The sequence below is a fragment of the Podarcis gaigeae genome (genome assembly GCF_964106915.1).
Source record: "Podarcis gaigeae genome assembly, chromosome: 10".
NCBI lineage: Eukaryota > Metazoa > Chordata > Lepidosauria > Squamata > Lacertidae > Podarcis > Podarcis gaigeae.
In genome coordinates this window covers 20716811-20738155 of record NC_139686.1, presented here as the reverse complement: position 1 = coordinate 20738155, position 21345 = coordinate 20716811, and the positions used below count along the sequence as shown (strand labels likewise).

Sequence of the window (21345 nt, the reverse complement as noted above, 5' to 3'; positions counted from 1 at the left end):
TAGTGCCATGAGTATAATTTCCCTAGATGAACTAAATGAACGAACAGGTCTATATAAGGATAAGCAATCTTTGAAATAATTTAACACTCCCTTGTTCATTTCATTTGATTTGATTTGATTTTTTTAGAAACTCATAATTATATTTATCTTATTTAAATGCATTTTTAAGCAGGGAGGGAAGGGTTGAAGGCTAAGTCCAATCCTAGCGTACAAAAATTCTGAAATGCATATGGGAGAAACAGACGCCACCACTCCACCCCTTTTTCTCCTGCTACAGGTCTCGGCGAAAAGCGCGGGCAAACGTCCCTGGAGCTCTTTTTCATCAACGAGGAGTAAGAATGAAGCCCGTCCAGCTCTAATGGACATTTGAACCCTTTCAGGTCACAATGAGATAAAATATAAAAGCAGGACCAGCAAATGGCATGATCACAAAGATTTTATTTTATTTTAAGGGTTTTTAGATGTTAAGGGAATATATAATGGGATGTATAACATGAAGCAGACACACTTAGGAATGGTTTGTAGTAGTGGTGGTGGCTGGAAATTTGTGTGCAGAGTGGCATTTCATTTGTTACATATATTTAGGCACCAGGTGAAAACACTCCCCTTTTCCCCAGCCTTTGGCTAATTAAACAATCTATGGCATTTCAGACTGGGGGGTGGGGTATCATTTTTGTATGTTACTACCTTATGTATTTTATTTTATTTTATTTATTTATTGTATTGTAAACCACCCTGTGATGCTTGGATGAAGGGTGATATAGACATTTAATCAACAGCAAAAATTATTATTATTATTATTATTATTATTATTATTATTATTATTTCAAGTGGAAATTAAGGCTGTGTACACACTATACTTTTAAAGCACATTCAAAGCACACACCCCAAACAATCATTCTGGGCCCTGTAATTCACCCCTCACAAAGTTACAATTCCCAGCAACCCTTAACAAACCTCAGACTTCTTTGAGGGAGGGAAATGTGCTTCCAATGTGCTTTAAAGGTATAGTGTAGATGCAGCCAAGTAATTTGCTTTTCTTTCACATCATTTGCTTATTTTAGAGCTTTTGTAGTCTGCCCATTGCCAGAAGGTCCCAGGGTGGTGAATGCATACATATGAATGCCTACAGTCAGTATATACATTATGTGTTTGTGGTGGCAAACACCAATTGGCTGGGCTGGTGGGATGACTTGGAGGGCTCAGTTTGCTTATAGAATGAAGCAGTTTGCAGTCAAGCTTCTCTGAGCACAGGGACAATTGTCAGTTGGACTAAAACCTCCCACAGGTGATTGCCAAAGATGGGAGGTTGAAATCCTGAGAGATGCACAGAAGCTAAGTACTAGCTCACTGGTTCCCCTTCCCATGGGCCTTATCTTGATTCCAAAAGCCCACTCTCCCATTCTCTTTAAAGATGACTTACCAATCAGCGTACGGAACACCGAAAGCCCAGGAGAAGTGTTATGTACTGAGTTGAATAGGATCCAAACTGCAGCAGTCTGATTGGTCCTAGAACAATAGGATCCAAATTGCAGCAGTCTGATTGGTCCTAGAACAATAGGATTCAGAATGCAGCAGTCTGATTGGTCCTAGAACAATGCAGCAATATGATTGGTTGGCAGGAACTACCCAATCATGCTCCAGATAGAAGTGAATCCACAACCTGATTGGCTTACAGTAGAATTCCAGAATTAGCCAATCATGTGCAGCCCATTGTGTAAATAATGTATATAAAGCAGATACTTTGAGGGGACATTCATTCATTCCTCCTCACCACTATGAGCTGAATAAAGAGCATGAAATCACTTTGCGACTCTGAGTATATTTCAAGAAGAATGAAGAAATGAAACCAGTCCTCCTTTCTCCCTTTCTCTTGCCCAGGCAAGCTCCTCACTCACCATACTGGCAAGCTCCTCACTCACCATACTGGTTCTGTGCAGCAGGCTAAGAACCAGAGCTAGGCAAACAGAAGCAAAGCTATGGCATCTCTCATATTTCAACCTGTGACTTTCCTGTAAAATAAAGAGGTGGTGCCATGGACATATCTCTAACCTACCAATCTAGGGAAGTTCATATAAAGCTATGGTCTTCTTCAAAGAAGCCTGGGAACTATGGTATAAGGGTTTATTATGATGTTAGTCTCAGTGGTGAGGAAACTGGTGCAGGGCAACTCCTTCCTGCCATGTCCACCAACATTGGAAGCCCCACTCCACATGAAGCAACTGGTTTCCCATTCCAGCATTGTACCTTCTCAGAACTGGACAACACTTGGGTGAAAAGAAAAGCCACACTGTTCTTACAGTGGTGATCTGGCTTGAACCAAGTCTCTACTCTGCCAGGAAACTCCTTTGGGCCAATCATTGTCAGCCTAGCCTTCGTTACTGGGTAGTTGTGAGCATAGAATTGGATGACCCCATCTAGAATGCCATATTTCATTTGCATGGTATGCAATTGTACAGCGGCAAATCAACATTAATTATCCTCTCTTTTTTTTGCAGTGCTACAACTGCTGACCTCAGCTCTCTGATGCATTCGAAGGTATATTTTTGTAGGCTGAATCCACTCTGTAAAATAACAAGTTGATTCTACAGAAAGCAACACAGGATTGCATGGTTTTCTTCCATTTAATGGGTCTGGAGGAGCACAACATTCTATGCTTAGAGGAATGCTGCACTTCTGTTCTGCTTACAGAGGTCTGATGTGGCTGCATGCACAGCGCAGGCCTGTAGTGTGAATCAGGGGGAGACCAGAGGTCAGTGGTAGAACCCACTTGCTTGGCATTCAAAAGCTCCCAGGTGCAGTCTCCATCATCTCCAGCCAGGGCTGCAAAAGACCCCTGCCCAAAGCCCTGAAAAGTCACTGCCAATCAATATAGAGAGAAAAATACCAAGCAAGATGGGCCGAGAGGATTGGTGAAGAAGATATTTGTTTGCCTTTTAGGGAGAAATGACTTGATTTGAGAACAAAACTGACATACCTGGCCTCCCGTAAGGATCAGTGACCTGACTTGGTCTAACGCAATTTCTTAGGTGCCTTGATATCTTCCCCAGGTTGTGCTACAGTTTTACTTTAGGTCGGGGGGCATCAACTGATTAATGGGGTGTTACTACCATTGTGGAGTTAGAATGTGTTGGTGGTTTCCAATTCCCATGTTCACATACAAAACTTGATCTCTTAGTACTTAATGAATTAACAGATGAATATACGAATTACCCCCATTGAAATTTATCGTGTTTGAGGTTATGTAAACGCTCTCATTAGCAAGCCTTCAGGTACCACAAAGCTTGAGAGAGAAAGCCAGTTACGCAATGTTTTTATTGGACCGGCTAACATTGCATTCACTTGGGAGTAACGCCTTTCATATTCCCCCTTCCTTTGGGTCAAGCAGTGTGCATTAATGTGTGGGTAGATTGATTTACCACTGGTCAGGGAACTGAATCTGATTCCTCCTGAAGCCTCTGATCCTAATGTACAGGGAATGTGTTAACAATCCTTCTAATCCACTAACCAAACCATCCACAAATGGAAGCATTTTTTCTCATAGGCAGTGATTGCTCTTTGGAGATGGGGGAGGGCAGGGGAACCTCTCTTGTTGTGAGTCACCAGGTGTTTAAGGTTTCAGATGATCAAGTGACAACCTGATAATTACAATACTTAACATTGGGTATTAGGTGACTACATAAGCAGTGGTTCTGTGAGGGGGCTGGCAAAAGCTGATTTTCGAAAGAATTGTACTAGCAAACACTTGAAGGTGGCTTAATCCTGTCCCCATTAGCACTCCACTTCTAGATCCCTTGGTGCTTAAAAGTAGAGATGCCTGCTTAAGTTATAATTTAAACCCACATGTAGAATTTTAATACAAAATGCAAACATATCTCCTGAAGCATGGGAAAGGAAGTAACTTTTGAAGAGCAGTCAGTTTCTTTGTACCTTTTCTATTTCGGGCAAAAGTGGAGAAAGGATGTTCTGATGCTGGCTGTCTCATGCCCTGTCCACACCTGAGAGAAAAAACGCCCCCTTCAGAAGCATGGGATGTCTTGCCAACCCATGCATTACATAAAATTATTGCGCTCACACAACCCCTCCTCCTCTCATGCACTTTGATTCACCCACTGACTTCCTGGTCAATGTGGCTGCATGGTGTGCATTAAGAATAACATTTTATTTGGCCCTAATTGTTTGGTAAGTGTTGTCTTGACTTGAAAAGACCTAAAAGGTAAAGGTAAAGGTACCCCTGCCCGTACGGGCCAGTCTTGACAGACTCTGGGGTTGTGCGCCCATCTCACTCAAGAGGCCAGGGGCCAGCGCTGTCCGAAGACACTTCCGGGTCACGTGGCCAGTGTGACATCGCTGCTCTGGCGAGCCAGAGCTGCACACGGAATCGCCGTTTACCTTTCCGCTAGAAAGCGGTCCCTATTTATCTACTTGCACCCGAGGGTGCTTTAGAACTGCTAGGTTGGCAGGCACTGGGACCGAGCAACGGGAGCGCACCCCGCCGCGGGGATTCGAACCGCCGACCTTTCGATCGGCAAGCCCTAGGCGCTGAGGCTTTTACCCACAGCGCCACCCACGTGAAAAGACCTACTCTACATCAAAACTTATTTTTTACTGGATCAGGCGGCAGCTTTGATAGTGTTTCTGTAATTGCACCAGTGGCGAAGCTGCATGCTCTGGCACCGGGGGCGGAGAGCAGGCTGGTGCGTAGCTGGTGTGTGTCCTGGGGGGTGTGGCGTGTGTCCCGGGCGTGTGGCACCTGGCGTGGTGGGGTACCCCCTGATGGTGCAGGGGAGCAGTGCGCTCCCCCACCCCCGTTCTTCCACCAGTGAATTGCACAGAATATTTCCGATAACATGAAATATCCACACAGGAATTTCAAACTGGCTTCCATCCAACTGGTGTCCTGGAATGGCACTGAAAGAGTTGTTTTCTAATAAAGGGGGATTTCTCTTCCTATATATAGAACATGAACGGCGTACACATGATTGCCAACACAATTGGAACTGTGAGCTCCAAAACCAACGGGCAGCATCTGCCTCAGGTAAGAACATTCTCCGCTATTGAGAGAGACAATGAATAACCCCAGGTTCATTTATTACCATTGCTTGGAAAAAGCAGAACATTTGATGACAGGGACTGTTTGTGTTTGTGGCCTACTTGCTCTGTTCCTGCCACGGCAACTATGCAGTTCGAAAGCTGTCCCTAGGGGTCCAGGATAGGAACATTCAGCTTAGCATGGGAGCTGTCCAGTGCAGAGCCCCAGGGAGCACAGCAAGACAGATGTTGTTTCAGCGATGCTTCGGCTGTGCATGGGAAGCTTAATCTGTATTGTGGCCCTACCTTACCTGACCTATCTTCAGCATAGCTGTCAACTTTTCCCTTTTCTTGCGAGGAATCCTATTCAGAATAAGGGAATTTCCCTTTAAAAAAGGAAAACGTTGACAGCTATGAACTTCAGAGTCCTGATCCAGAACATGTGCCTTTAGAGCCCTGCTTCCTCCTCATGCATAAGACTCGGGAATGTTTGAGATGCTGCCAAAGAAGCACTGTGCTTCCAGCTCTGTTCTCCAGCTCTTTTCCTTCCCTTGGACCTCTGTACCTCGGAGTGATCCTGCAGGGTACGAAGCAGGGTGATGAAACCAGTGAGGGCAACTTGCTTCTTCCAACCCTATTATTATTTATTAAAGTGGTTAGTCACTTTATCTTGCCCAAGGCAACCCAAAGCGACTTGTAAACAAGCAAACAGACAACAACCCCCCACATAAATACATTAAAACCAAAGGGGAATAGAAATACATCAAAAACATCACACCCAGCATCTGACAGTATCCTCAAGCAGGACACCGCCCTGGGTGATGATATTGGAAGGGTTCTTGGTGCCTGCTGACTCCCTTTTCACCCTGGCAAGCACTAAGCTGCTTGTCCAAAGTTTCATTCATTTCTGGTCTGATCCCACCAGGAAAGTGGTGGGATATGCCACTACTTTTCATGTGCACAATACTCCTACTATTTCTTAATATTAAACAGTCTATCATAAAGTGATATTTCCCTCAGTGTGTAGGGCTGGATCCTGACTTGACAAAGTGCCCTGTTGCAGGGTTCTCCTGTGTTGATAACCCCACCCTTCTTTGACTTAAGTTGTGGCTGTAACAGTGTTCCTAATTAGTCATCAACACCAGATGATTTGTCTGTCATATACTATAGTGTCACTCTTCAGCGTTGTGGAGAACTAAAATGGCAGCTGGAAGACTCAGTCACCCAGTGTTGATCAGACTAAAATATTTTAAAGGAGACCCATTTCAATGTCAGCCCCTACTGAAGTGTTGAGGCTCATGTGGCGCTAGGCTTGGCTTGCATCCCATTTGAGAGATGAATGTTAGATTGAGAGAATGAGAGAGCAATTTGCCCAAGACCATTCCAGACATGATTAATTTGAGGCGGAAAGTCTGCCAACTATTGCCCTGGACTTCTCACGTGACTTGAGGATTATGAGCTCCCAACAAAACCCGTCTGAACTGAATCTTTCCCGCAAGGCTGCAGCCTGATTACTGTTGAGCCTTTATTTCTGTCACTGACGAAGCAGTTTTCAGGGAACTGGAGAAGACACCTGTTCTGAATCTTTCTAGTTCTTAGAGAAAATAAGCTGTCTGCAGAACACAGGCATCCTGGTACACAGAAAGCATATTTATCAACCCATCAATGAAGCTCAGAGAGCCCTTTCTGCTCTTAACTTAGCTTCAGTGGAAACTTCCAGTTAAACCCTTTCACCAATACTCATAGCCATTCCTATTTCAGTGTGAATTAAACCATTTATGCTTAACAATATCTGCCCTGTGATTTTCTGCAGTGCTGGTTGGTGTGGACCGCCCTGCATTTTGCTTTCAATTTAAAAATGTACAGTGGTACCTCAGGTTACATACACTTCAGGTTACATACGCTTCATGTTACAGACTTTGCTAACCCAGAAATAGTGCTTCAGGTTAAGAACTTTGCTTCAGGATGAGAACAGAAATTGTGCTCCTGTGGCGCGGCGGCAGCAGGAGGCCCCATTAGCTAAAGTGGTGCTTCAGGTTAAGAACAGTTTCAGGTTAAGAACAGACCTCCGGAACAAATTAAGTACTTAACCCAAGGTACCACACTGTACACCCTGCTTTTCACGGTGTAGGTCTCAAAGCAGCTTACAACACCCAAGAGTCACAATATACAAACATGTGTTAAATGATGTGGTTTCTTTACAGGCTCAGATCCTTGTTCTGCCACCTCAGCCTCAAAGTTTAGACCTAAGCAGTAAGCCTCGGTACCCAACCAAGCATGATCAGATGGTCTGCAAGTGCCTCTCATTGAGCATCTCCTACGCGGCAACCATTGGGGGACTCACAACCATCATAGGCACCTCCACAAACCTCATCTTCCTGGAGTATTTCAACAAGTGAGTAATGCATGCGCAGTGCACATTTAGCAAGACCAGTGTATAGACCTGGCAACCTGGTGTGGTTACAAGCCATCTGAAGTGAATGGCAGGAGTTGGCAATGCAGGTGAGCTGTGCACAAGCAAGCTGCCAGCTAGCTCTGCTGAGGCTCTTTTTATTAGCACAATATGCAAATCCAGTCAGATACATTTTGGACTGTGACCTTTACACATCTTCCAATCCCGAGATCGTGGGGTGGTACAAAGTTATTTTGGCACCTGTTTCCACTGCGTCATATTCCCCTTGAACAATGTATGATGAAGGAGACAAAGGCATGGCAGACCACCAAAAGAGCAAAGGTTAAATAGAGGGCCTGGTGTTCTATGGCTTGTCTGCGGGTGGAAGTGTGCTCCACACCCGGCGGTCATTCCTTCACCATGGAGCTGGTTCCTGGTGACCCTTATAACAGCCCTGAAAGGAAGCAAAGACAGTCCCCGTATAACAGATGATGAGCAAAGACTGAGAAATAGTGACCTGCTTCAGGCTCCTCAAAAGAGAGTTCTCGCTGAAGTACACATTTGAACCGGCAGACTTTGTCACTGCTTTTTTAACCATACCCTAGATGGAACAGGCTTCTTTTTTCATTTCTATTTACGCTCTTCTCTAATTCTTTATCACTACAGGCTCTGGAATTAAAGGGGAGGTGGCGGCGGGGGGGGGGATCTTTTTGTTTCTGGGACGGCTCCATCTGTTCTAGTGATTTGTTCCCCCTGCAAAGTAATAATCTTCCAAGTGCAACATCATTATGCTTTTTAATGTAGCAAATTATGTTAACAATAGATGGGAAATTAATGAAGCCAAAGGCATGCCTAAACTACTTCAAAAGAAAAACGATCTGATTTTATGAATATTTTCATGCAAATTTACTGTTTAACGATTAGCAGGGGGGGGAGAGGAGGAGGGAATAAAATGCCTGAGAGGGGAAAACAGAATTTAAGGACGGTGCTCTGAATTCCCCCCGCCCCCTCAAGATCTCTTATATAGAGTTCTCCACAATGGAACCTATTGTGTTTGCTCAGCCAACCAAAGAGCCAAAACTTGCTATCTCTCAGGTTACCCTGAAGGCCATTTCACAGATTACACATCCAAGGCTGAAACTCGGTGTTATGGCCCATGCTTGGCATGCAAAAGGAGCCAGGTTCAATCCAGGTAGGACTGGGAAAGATTTATGGAGAGTCGGAGTCACCAATACGGAGCAAAATTAACTAATGCTCTGACTTCTCTATTATGGAACTTACGTCAAGGGAGTTCTGCATAGCAACTTCCTTATCCTTCTGATGCTGGCAGATGAAGACTTTTCATAGAATAATAAAATTGTAGAGTTGGAAGGGATCCTGAGGATCGCCTAGTCCAACCCCCTGCAATGCAGCTGTCCCATATGGGGATCAAACCTGCAACCTTGGTGCTATTAGCACCATGCTCTAACCAACTGAGCTATACTAATCTTTTTGGGGGCTGTTCGTTTGTTTACTTGGTATTTTAAAGGCATCCTAAAGCAGGCAGTACACAAGGTGAACTTGAAAAGGGAAAAGCATCGTATAGGTCCCTGATGCTGCCTGAAAAAGCATACTACAAAGTGGCTGTTTTTGATTTCCTTACAGCCATTATCCCAATGCTGAAGTGGTGAATTTTGGAACCTGGTTCTTACTCAGCTTACCCATCTCCCTCATCATGCTGGTGCTGACCTGGTTTTGGATGCATTGGCTTTTCCTTGGATGCAAGTAAGTGGGGTCTGCAAGATCTTCGTAAAAGCTCAGCACAGCTCAGCAGTAGAGCATATGTTTTGCATGCAGAAGCTCACAGAAACGTCCACCATTTTGCATCATTGGATGTCCAATACTTTTGTCATGGGAAGACATCTAATGGAGCTGAATGTTGGGAGATTCATGCATACTTAAACCATGGAACTCACTCCCACAAGAGGCAGTAATAGCCACTGTCGTAGTCCTGTGCTGCCAGCCACAGCAGAGCTCAGTGGAGGGAGAAACCAGCCAGCCAGCTGTGTCTCAGGGGGGAACTTGCCTGAAGGCAGAGTCTGTATACAAGGTCCAGTCCAGTCCTAAGGTCAGGACTACAACTCCCATCACCCCTAGCTAGCAAGGCCAGAGCTCAGGGATGATGGGAGCTGTAGTCCAACAACATCTGGAGACAACGCCCATCATCCCTGAGCTCTGGCCTTGCTAGCTAGGGGTGATGGGAGTTGTAGTTCAACAACATCTGGGGACCAACAAGTTGAGAAAGGCCAATGTAGTCAGACGGTCCAGGGGTCAAGAAAGCTGAGGGTCCAAGGTCACAAGAAGCAAGAAGCAGCAAGGTTTGGCCAGTAATGACAAATGTTGTTTCCAGCAACTGAATGAGGCTCGAAACCCTGCTTAAGAAAGCTGGAGCCAGTTGGTTCTCACTAGGAGCAAGAAGGCTGATCAGTAGCGGGTGGAGTCACTTTGCCTCCTGCTCCTGCTCAGCAGATGAAGGTGACTCCTGGCCCATGACAACCACTAACTTAGCTTGCTTTAAAAGAGGATTAGACAAATTCATGGAGGAGAGGGCTATTAATGGCTAGTTCCCATGAAGGAGGCTAAGCTCTGGTCCCACTGTCAGAGGCAGTATGCCTCTAAATACCAGTTGCTAGGAATCGCAGGAGGGAAGCATGCTGTTGTTCCCAGGTCCTGTTTGTTGGCTTTTCACGGGCACCATGTGCTTGCAAAAGTGCAGCTTTGTTCTGGTTGACTGTTGAGATGCTCATGTATCCTTGCTCCTCAGATGAAAGATTGGAAGGTATCTAAGGTAGGACCTTGTCTGCGTTGGCACCCACTCTTTGGAATTCTTTGCCAAATGATATCTGCCTAGCAACTTCCTTGTCCTCATGTTGTTGGCAGGTGAAGATTTCCCTTAGAACCATAGAACTGTAGAGTTGGAAGGGACCATGAGGCTCCTCTACTCCAACCCCTGCAATTCAGGAATCTTTTGCCCAATGTGGGGCTCATGACCCTGAGTTTATTAATCAATTATATTTGGAGGTTTTATTTTTTTTAAAAAAAACCAGAGCCTTCTGTTCTTCAAGTCACATTGAGAACTATGCTAAATAAAGAAATAGTTTTCATGCTAGTACATGAATAGCTGGAAGATGTTAAAAACCTCTGGTTGCCCCTGGCTTTTTCTGGCATTAAATATGGATCTGTTCCATGTGCTTTACCATTCAGTCCCATAAGTTGTCTGTTCCCTAGCAAAAAAGGGGGGGCTATAGTAAATCAGAAATAATTTAAAATCCTACGACAAGTCCTAACATGATCCACAGTTCTTTCACAAAGAGCATTTGCATTCCACATTACAGTTCCAAATATTCTCTCTAACGAGGGTTGGTTTTTTTAAAAAATCCGTAAGGGAATTAAAGTGTTAGCAACCTATTATGAAACATTAGTGGATTCTGAGGCTCATTAATCTCTGACTCCTGCTTACTGCAGTTCATTCAGGAATATATTCCCCTGGAAACCTGATGCTGCAATAGTTCAAGAGGAGGGAATATGTGAAGACACCAAAGACTATTCTTTCTGACCTAGACAGTGGGTCAAAAGTGTAGGACAAAGCAAGGGAGAAGATGGGGGCAAGAAGGTCTTCTGGAACAGGGTTTGTTTGAGCAGAAGCTTGATTCGTATCGTGACAGTGTCAGGGTTTGGTGAGATGCCCCTGTGCCATCCTGGCATTGCCAGCATCAACCCAACCCAATGTGGCTGTGGGCACTGTCATTTATGAATGACATCATGGGGAAGAAATTCAATTCAGTTCATATTTGAATGTGAATCGACCTAATTCATAGTCATCCTTAAAAATTTGCCCTTCTCTGAATATTGCAATGCAGTTCTCCGGTCAGGCAAACATATACAAAAATGCATATGCTGGGTAAACTGGGCATAAAAAATTGTGCATGCATACAAACATGCATTATATTAAGGAAAATTGCTTGCAAAAACTTTTCATGAGAACTTAAAAAGAATTTGCAAACTCATGTGGAAAACTAAATTTAAGGCTAGGAAAATGAGAAACTGAGTGAAACCAGAATTGACAGATTTGCTCCTTCCTACCTCAGATTGACTTAGATAACAACAAGAGGCTTTGGAATTGTCACAAGTATGTAGAGGGCAGAGCCAGAGGTGAGGCCAGACCCCTTTAAAGAGGAAAGGGAAACTGAAGGGCAGGAGGCAAGAGAGAGTGAATGCAGCACAAGAAGAAGTCAGGCTAGGCAGGTTAGGAGAAAGAAGACTGGGACGCCCTGCTTGATTCACCTGCCACCCAGAGATCAGGCAAAGAAACCTGGACCTTGCATGGCAATACCCAGAATTGAAGATGATGAGCCCTAGTTGAGTAGGTAAGTGCTGAGAACCACATAATTAAACTACAACTATTGCACCATAGGGATGTGGGTGGCACCATGGGTTAAAACACAGAGCCTAGGACTTGCCAATCAGAAGGTCAGTGGTTCGAATCCCTGCAACGGGGTGAGCTCCCGTTGCTTGGTCAATGCTCCTGCCAACCTAGTAGTTTGAAAGCATGAAGTGCAAGTAGATAAATAGGTACCGCTCCGGCGGGAAAGTAAACAGCGCTTCTGTGCGTTGCTCTGGTTCACCAGAAGCGGCTTAGTCATGCTGGCCACATGACCCGGAAGCTGTACGCCGGCTCCCTCGGCCAGTAAAGCGAGATGAGCGCTGCAACCCCACAGTTGTCACCATTAGGGTCAGGGGTTCCTTTACCTTACCTATTTTACCTATAAGTGATATGTAATGGCCACCAACTTGGGTGATTTAAAGAAAGGATTAGACAAATTCATGGAGGATAAGGCTATTGGAGTCTACTAGACATGATAGCTAGGTTCTGCTTCCATTGTTGGACACAGTAGGCCTCTGGGTACCATTTCCTGGCAATCGCAGGTGAAGAGTGTGCTGTTGTGCTCACTTCCTGCTTGCAGTATCTGGTGGATCACTGTGAGAACAGGATGCTGAACTAGATTGGCCCTTAGTCTGATCCAGCAGCTTCTTTTTATGTTCCGTGTCCTTGTCCCCAGGTACTTTGTGTAACTGGATTTCAGCCCTTGGTTCCACAAAATTAGCCAACTTTGTGGGAGGCTGCATCAAGGGCAACTTTTCCTTGGTTCCAGCTGCTCTTTGCAGCATGGAGGAGCAGGGGTTGTGGTGGAATCCTGCTTGGAGAAGTACAAAGAGGTACAAAAACAAAGACGCACCAGAGGAGGAAGCTACCCTGTAAATAGGGTCACTCCTGTGAAGCTTCAAAACTAGCCAAGACTTGATTCCCTGGTGCTGTTGATTCAGAGAAATGAATATATATTTTCTGGCTGTGAGGCTAGGAGATAGAATGTCTTGGCTCTCCCAAAGGATGACTTGTTTCCCAATAAGTTGTGCGCTCAGAAAGAAGGACACATGAAGCTGTGTCATCCCACGTTGTTGCTCAGTGGTAGCCAACATGGTTTCCTCCTGATGGCTGGACTGCAACTCCCATCATCTCTGACCATTGACTATGCTGGCTGAGACTAATGGCAGTTGGAGTCTGACAGTTTCCGTGTTGGCTATCCCTGCTCTAGCCCTTTGTTGTTTGCTCTGACCAGCAGTGGCTCTTGAAGGTCTCCAGTAGAAGTCCTTCTCATTGTCTGCTCCATGACCATTTAAGTGGAAATCAAACTTGGGGGTTTCTTCATGCAAAACATGTGCTCTGCTACTGAGCTGCCCCTTTCCTGAGGAGGCTAAAGAGCAAGAACAGGTTTATCGTGAATGGAGAAGCATTGTCGATTCCGTGAGTCACTTGACCGATTGCTGAGTCAGTGGAGTTTGGAGAATAACAGCGGCATTATGTTTGAAGTTCTGCCTTTTGGCCAGCTGCATCAGCAGTATTCAAGAACTGCGGCCAGCTGGCTTGATGTACTTTCTTCTGATAAGCTGCTACTGCTGCGGTAGAGTCTTGTTGCTAGAGTCCTGACCTGAGTGCTGTGGGGCTTACTGTGATATGCCCTTTGCTCAGGTGCAGATTGCACCAGCTTTTCATGCTGGGTTCAGAACCATTTCTTGCAAAACACAGGTGGTAGAGATGTAGGGGCCAGCTCATTTTAGCTCAGAGGTGAGGAATCTCTGGCCCTCCAGATGATATTGGATGCACTGCCTTCAGTGTTGACTATCGGCTGCTGTGTCTGGGGCTGGTGGGAGCTGGACTCCAAGAACATCTGAAAAGCCATCCCTGTTTCAGTATGCTTTTAGTTAAGGTGCTGGGCTGGGTATTTTAATCACTTAAATTATTGGTAGCCAACATGTTAGTCAGATGTTGTTGAACTACAACTCCCATCATCCTTTGGTTGCTAGTCATGCAAATACATGTAATATAAGGGGCTGGATTGGTGATGCTGGACCACAACTCCCATTATTCCCAACCATTGGTCAGACTGGCTGGGGCAAGGGGAGCTGGGAATCCAAAAACATCTGAAAAGCACCACATTGACTACCCCTGGTTTAAGTGGTTATCTCTGTAATTGTTAAAATATGTTTTTAGGTGTGTTTTATGTTTTCATCATGTGTGAGAGATACATCAGGAGGGCTTGCCCTGAAATATTGGGAATGAGCAAAGAAACAAATTAAAGTTTGCCAACAGCAAAAACCCCTGCCTTATTTTGTGCAGATCATCTACAGAAGTGTTGTCATCCATGCTTCACTTTGGGGATGTGATAGTCTTTGCGTAAAAGTACACTGTATATTGCACACTGCTCTGCAAATTCCATTTATTTCTGTGGGATATCTGCAAGAGATTTTCTTAGTTTATTCACAGTTTTTCCTTACATGCCCATGATCCCTGACTTTTGGGCACATTGGCTAAGACTGATGGGAGTTGTAGTCCAGCAACTTCTGGAAGGCCACAGGTTCCCCACCTGTGAAGAGAAACCACATTTCAGTGGAAACTATGCAGAAGGGGATCTACCCCCGTTTATTTTCACTATCACCCAAAAATGGTACAGTTTGGGTGGGTTTGAGAGAGGGATTGTAATTGGCTCACCTTTATCCAGTATATGGATTTCAAGTTGAGTGATGAAAATAGAGAATATTTGGTGCAAACCGAGTTATACAACTCTAATTGCTTTCTGTTTCCATGCCTCACATTATTTTCAGTTTTAAAGAGACATGTTCACTAAGCAAGAAGAAGAAGACCAGACGGGAAGAGATGTCTGAGAAGAGAATCCAGGAAGAATATGAGAAACTGGGAAATATTAGGTAAAATCATAGAGTCATAGCTTTGGAAAGGACATTAAACATCACCAGGTTTAGCACTCACAGCATTCTGTCTAGTTTCTGCTTAAATGTCTACAGAAAGGAGAGATCCACCACCTCCCGAGTCAGTCTGTCAAACAGCTCCTATCAGTAGGAAGTTTCTCTTGAGCTTCAGCCACAATCTGCTTCCCTTCCATTTTCACCCAAGGGGAAGGGCTGTAGCTCAGTGGTAGAGCACCTGCTTTGCATTCAAAAGGTCCCAAGTTCAATCCCCGGCATCTCTAGGTAGGACTGAGCATTTTCCTTGTTTGGAACTTTGGAAAGCCATTGCCAAGTAGCGGAGAAAATACTGTGTTCAATGAACCAATGGTCTGGCTAGGTATACAGGAACTGCCTTTGTTACCTCTTGAGTCTGTTCTGTCTTCTAGTCCTTTAAATATTTGAAGAACTGTATAGGTTTTGCTTCTCATGCATGGGCATCGGAGAATTTGATTCGATTTGCATTTAAAGGCAAAGTTATATAATTTGTACTTTCTATAACATTACATGAAGCAAAACTCAGGTGTTCTTTGAAGTTCACACTTCTCTGAATTTTGCAGTACAGTTCTCCAGCCAAGCAGAAATGCATGTATCAAGTTAGAGTGCAGCTAGAAAAGCATATAATTAACATTATGAACATGACATACAAAAATGCATTATATTAGGGGAACCTGCTTTGTAGAAACGATCATACTAGAAAAGAATTGCTTACAAAAAGTGCATATTAGAATAAATTATGATGGATTTTCAGGCAGACTCTTTACTTTGAAAAAAATCATAAACTAATGTGGAGAATTTAAGATTGGGAAAATGAGAAACTGAGAGGATGGAAAAATTGCCCGTTGCTACACATGCACAGCTGTCAACTGAGGAGCTGAGTGTTTGTTTTTTTAACTAAAAAAAAACACGCTAATTGCTAATCGGTAAAATCTTTCTTTATTGGCCTCTCTAGTATTAAATGTTTCCCCTTGTCCCATTTCCTTTCTAGTTATCCAGAATGGGTGACAGCGTTCTTTTTCATCTTGATGACTTTGCTCTGGTTTACAAGGGAGCCTGGATTTGTCCCAGGCTGGTCGTCCTTCTTTGGAAAGTAAGTTCCTACTTCATAGCAATAACTTTTCCAAGTGGAGTTGGGAGGGGCAGTGTGGGTGAGAAGGACCCGTGTGATATTTGGTGCAATATTTAATACTGAAATGTCAATGAGGCCTCCTGTGCCACATTTGACATCAGGCAAACACCCCACCACCACTGAGAGCATTCTATTGTAACTATCCAACCTCCCAAAATTTCAACACCTCTTGCGATGGTTTGACCCCTTTCCATTTTAACAGTTCAAATTCTACAAGCACCCTCCATATCTCCTCAGAATCATTTCTCCTGCATATTCTCCATCTAACCTTAATGACACATTTTAATTTATCATTAATAGATGTATCCCACACCTCTTAATACCATTCTTCCATTTAAATTATGCTTGCCCCTTCCACTTCCTAGCTATAATAATGCGTGCAGCTGTCAATAAATTTGTGGACAAGTCCTTCGGTCTATGCTGCACTTAAGCCATTTATGGTGATAAATGCGCTGGCACAGCTTACAAGCGTAGTTTTTCAGTTTTTCTGAGGATACATATGTGAAGCTTCAGCCCCAAATATCTGAAGGACCATCTCCTTCCCTCCAGACCCCCTCAGGTTGTAAGATTTGAGACCTTTGTTGTTGTACCACCTTCAGAGATTTGAGGGGTGACAGCTCTGGAGAGGGCATCTTTTGGGGCTTCCCCCATGCTGTGGTATTCCCTCCCCACAGAGGTAGATTTGGCACCTTCGTTTTGTAGTTTTCCTAGCATTTTGAAGACACATCTCTTTGTCATGGCCTTTGACACTTGAGATATATATTAGGACCCACCCTGGTGTTACTGTTCCTATAACATGTATAAAAAATGTGGCATGGTGTTTTGGGGATGCAACATGGAGTCTAAGAACTGCAAGAACATGAGCAGCATGCCAGTAGAACTTGCAACAAGCCATTAAGAGGAAACAGGAGGAGCCACACAGATCTCTGCTGCCTGTTTTCCCTGCCTTCTATAAACAACTCCCATGTCTTTTCCCTAGGAAAGGCTATCGGACCGATGCCACAGTCTCTGTTTTCCTTGGGTTCCTCCTCTTCTTGATTCCAGCAAAGAAGCCATGCTTTGGAAAGAAGGGGAAAGGTATGAGGGACTCAAACATAAGAGCACTCAACACATTTTGTATTAGCTCCTTTCGTCTCCAGCCACACACAAAGTACCTGCAGGGGACACACAACAGTGAGCTTCAGATAATACTTGTTTCCAGATTGGCTCCCATTGGGAGCATTTGCGTAACATACGTAGGTAAGAGGCAATGATGTATGATGATTAACCACATGGGGGCAATTCCAGCCATTTGCATTCTAGTTTGCTTGTGAACTCTGAGGCTTTCTTGAAAACTGGCTGTCAGATGATGGTGTGGTTGCTCGAGAGTAAACAGGCAAGACTCCGACCTGTCTTTTCCAGACTTTATTCTTCGTGCAAACTATTTACAGTGAAGAGCGTTGTAAGTTCATGTCTGGCTCAGTCGCTAGCAGAATCTGGGAGTGGTCGGTTTTTGTACCTCCCCCAGTATAAAAGTCACATCGCCCCCAACCTTTTCCATCCCTCCCTGCACCAGAGCCTACTGCACAGAATGGGCGCTGGCAGGGGTGAATTTCCCGCCTCTCTGGTTTGCTCAGCTTGGTGTTGAGGCTCTCCCTAGCATCCCCTGGTCACTGCACCTCTTCTCCACTGGAGCTGGGGCTTTCCTCCTCACCAGAAGAGGAACTGCTTCGCAAGATTTTTGGAGGCTCCCTGTAACACAACTGCCCTTCCATCTCTTGCCTCTGAGCTGATGGCAGTTCCCTGACACTGGCCTTACCTAAAATGATGCCCTCCTGATGTTTGGGACTACAACTCCCATCAACCCCAGCATCATACAACCATGCTGGCTAAGCTATATGGGAGTTGTAGTCCAAAACATTGGGTAAGGCTGCTGTAAAAGAAGGTAGTGGTCTTCTGCTAGATTAATAAATTCTTACTTTTTATAGGAGGGCCAGACTTCTTTCCCTGAAGCTTTTCTTTTCACTAGACTCTGGCTGGGGTCAGCTTCCATTTTCTCAGCTCTTTTCTCCCATCAACCTCCCTTCCCAATATATAGCATCAAAGGCCAGGTTAAAGAGGTGTATCTTCAGCATATTGCAGAAGCTAAAGGTCTAAACAAACCTTTTGGTGGTGGTGGGGGGATTCCACAATTTAGGGGCTGCCTCTTCCTTACCTCAGATTCTCCAGGCTTGTTTCAGCTGGGCATGATCACAGTTTGCTTCACACACTCACTTCAACAAATTGAAAGCATAACAGGAACAACAATTTGCCCCTCAGAAGAAAATGTTGGCCTTTTGCGACTGCTAAGTGAGACTACTTTTAACCCAAGCCTTCTTTTTCGGCACATCCTCAGTGTAAGTGGTTTCATATAGGCTTCAGTTTCTAACAAGATTTGTGGGTTTTGTTTTTTTTAAAAAAAAAAAAGTTCAGAGCAAGCAAGCAATGCAGAGGGAGGATGTCTTCATTCCTGTCAGTCCTGTTCCAGGACTCTGTGTTTCTTTGTGAACATTTCCTGACAATGTGTTCCACGCCAATCTGAGTTTGCAAAAGAACCTGGGGAAATGACAATTTTATTTTTCTATGTGTGTTTTCCTTTGATGCAGGAGATGTTCCGAATTCCACCAGTGTTAACGCAGGGGAACCAATAATCACCTGGAAGGACTTTGAGAAAACCATGCCCTGGGAGATTGTCGTCTTGGTTGGAGGAGGTTATGCTTTAGCAGCTGGATGCAAGGTAACACCATTATCCCCAGATAACCCCCTGTGCTATAAAACTGGGATCCACACAGGTCAGAGCTCCTTAACAATGATGCATCTCTCTTCAAAAGAATGCTGTTTTATCTCAGGTCACACACCCCCTAGTCACTCAGTTTCACTCTCCCTGGTGCCCCTAAGGTAGTATTCTTTGAGCTTCCTCCCTCTCTCTTTTTCTCCTTCCTGTTCTACAGATGTCCCTATGACACTGGACTGACATTATATGGCTGGATGACTTTCACTGTAATATTGGGGCCTAGTCACAGTTAGAGATGAAGTGAATTCAGCACTGCAGTGAATTCCCTGCAGTTGGAAATCCTCACCCCATTTTGAGACCCTCGGTCCCTCCCGAATTTAGGAGTGGGTCAAAAACATTGATTTAGTTCTATTAATTTGTACACCACCCTTCATCATGTTGACATGATTTCCAGGATGGGTTCCAGCAATACATAAAAATGCATTGAGCAAAATTTATAAATGAATGTTAATGCAATCCACTTAGTAAAATCACAATAGACCAAAAGCATGATGCCAAAGAATTCCTGGTGGCTGCAGGAAGACCCCAGGCTCAATCCTTAGTTTATTTTTATTTATTTATTATTTTATTTTATTTATTAGATTTATATACCACCCATCATACGATCTTAGGGCGATTCACAGAATAAAATACAGGATAAAAACAAGTAAATAGCTAAAACTAAACAGCAAAACAAAACCCCCCACTTCCCTACTCTACTCTGAAGGCAAGATTAACATAAGCATACTGAAGTGGAAGCAACATGAAGATCATTTCTTTCAGCAATCTCCCGTTAGGATGAGAGATCCCCCACTCACTATTCTGAACCACTTTTTAAAAAATAAAAAATGCAAGAGTGCACTATACTAAGAGCACACATACAGTTTTGCAGAAATTGATTACTGTACAGGGATTGCCAAATCAGAATTGTAGGGTCATCTTAAATTTATGAGGAAAACCTACTTGGGGAACAAAAGTTCTTGTGAGCATTTTAATCTAAATATAATCATTGCTGCAATTATTAAGAAAACTATAGTAACCAATGTCTTTTCTCTGGCTTCTGGCCCATGTAAACTCTCTTTCTCCACCAGGCATCAAGCCCACTGCCTCCTCTTGCTCCATGACAGGAAGGTATCGAAGAAAGTATCTCCAAGCAGGGCATTTGGAAGGTGGGGGCAGAGATGAGAGAAAGCCCCATTGTGTTATTGAGGGTCCTTGTGCTATCTTCTGCTAATTTAGCAGAACCCAGACCACATAGCCCAACTTGGTACAGTGGTACCTCGGGTTAAGAACTTAATTCGTTCTGGAGGTCCATTCTTAACCTGAAACTGTTCTTAACCTGAGGTACCACTATAGCTAATGGAGCCTCCTGCTGCAGCCACGCCGCCACTGCATGATTTCTGTTCTCAATCTGAAGTAAAGTTCTTAACCCGAGGTACTATTTCTGGGTTAGCAGTCTGTAACCTGAAACATCTGTAACCTGAGGTACCACTGTATTCAGTTATATGTGTATTCAGTTATATATTCCTGCAGAGTAGTGAGACTGATGTCGTGAAAAGATGCTGATGGACTGGAGATGTCCAACTTCAGTTTTTTTCACCCAATGTCTTTCCCCCACAGACTTCCGGCCTTTCCACATGGATTGGGCGACAAATGTTATCCCTGAGTAGCCTTCCCTCTTGGGCTGTCAGTCTGTTGGCCTGTGTCCTGGTCTCCATAGTAACAGAGTTTGTTAGTAACCCAGCAACTATAACCATCTTCCTACCTATTTTATGCAGCATGGTGAGTACAGACTTTGGATCAATTTATTATCAATCAATCACCTAGTTACAGATATGTCTCAAGGCAACTTGCAGACATGTCTTTAAAACAGCTAAAATGGTTTTTAAAACAGTACAAATACAACTGAAAAATAAGTTTGAAAACAATACAAAATGAAAACCCTAAAACGTGCTGAAACAAACTTATTATTGCAGAGTAATCCTATACGTGCGTACCTAAAAGTAAGCGCTCTCAGGTAATTGGATATAAGATTGCTGCCTTAGTCTTGGAATCAGCAACCTCTTAGGACCCATAAGCTGTTGTGGACACTACAAAATACCCATTTCACAGAAGAAAAATGGATGGTGCTCAACCGCCCCTCCCAAATAGAAGGCAAAACACCAAGTCCCCTCACACAAAACAAATAAAACACAGACCAAAAAAAGTAACGTTCTGCCCCCAACCTAAGGCAACCCCTCCCCCAGGGCAAACAACCAGAACCTGCACCCCCGCCAGCCCAAATTTTAAAAATGAAAGGACAAGGGGACTTGGGTGCAGTGGTGCCTACAGGTACCACTTTGGAGGCCTTGATCTAATACTCGATCCACTAAGGGATGTGGGTGGTGCTGTGGTCTAAACCACTGAACCTCTTGGGCTTGCTGATCAGAAGGTCAGCAGTTTGAATCCCCATGATGGGGTGAGCCCCCTTTGCTCAGTCCCAGCTCCTGCCAACCTAGCAGGTTGAAAGCACACCAGTGCAGGTAGATAAATAGGTACAGCTGCAGCAGTAAGGTAAACAACATTTCTGTGCGATCTGGTTTCCATTGTGCCAGAATCGGTTTGCTCATGCTGGCCACATGACCCGGAAAGCTGTCTGTGGACAAATGCCGGCTCCCTTGGCCT

At 44.3% G+C, this 21345-nt stretch overlaps 1 protein-coding gene across 1 annotated transcript in view; it reads left to right on the top strand.

The window, feature by feature from the left end:
• Window positions 1–21345, top strand: part of SLC13A4 (solute carrier family 13 member 4) — a 39937-nt gene that overhangs the window by 15902 nt on the left and 2690 nt on the right. Inside the window, exons 5-14 of the mRNA XM_083700332.1 lie at window positions 278–332; window positions 2499–2538; window positions 4961–5038; window positions 7236–7426; window positions 9068–9187; window positions 14624–14725; window positions 15750–15851; window positions 16870–16967; window positions 18515–18645; window positions 20302–20463. Coding sequence (XP_083556458.1) covers window positions 278–332; window positions 2499–2538; window positions 4961–5038; window positions 7236–7426; window positions 9068–9187; window positions 14624–14725; window positions 15750–15851; window positions 16870–16967; window positions 18515–18645; window positions 20302–20463 — 1079 coding nt within the window. The remainder of the gene's footprint in view (window positions 1–277; window positions 333–2498; window positions 2539–4960; window positions 5039–7235; window positions 7427–9067; window positions 9188–14623; window positions 14726–15749; window positions 15852–16869; window positions 16968–18514; window positions 18646–20301; window positions 20464–21345) is intronic.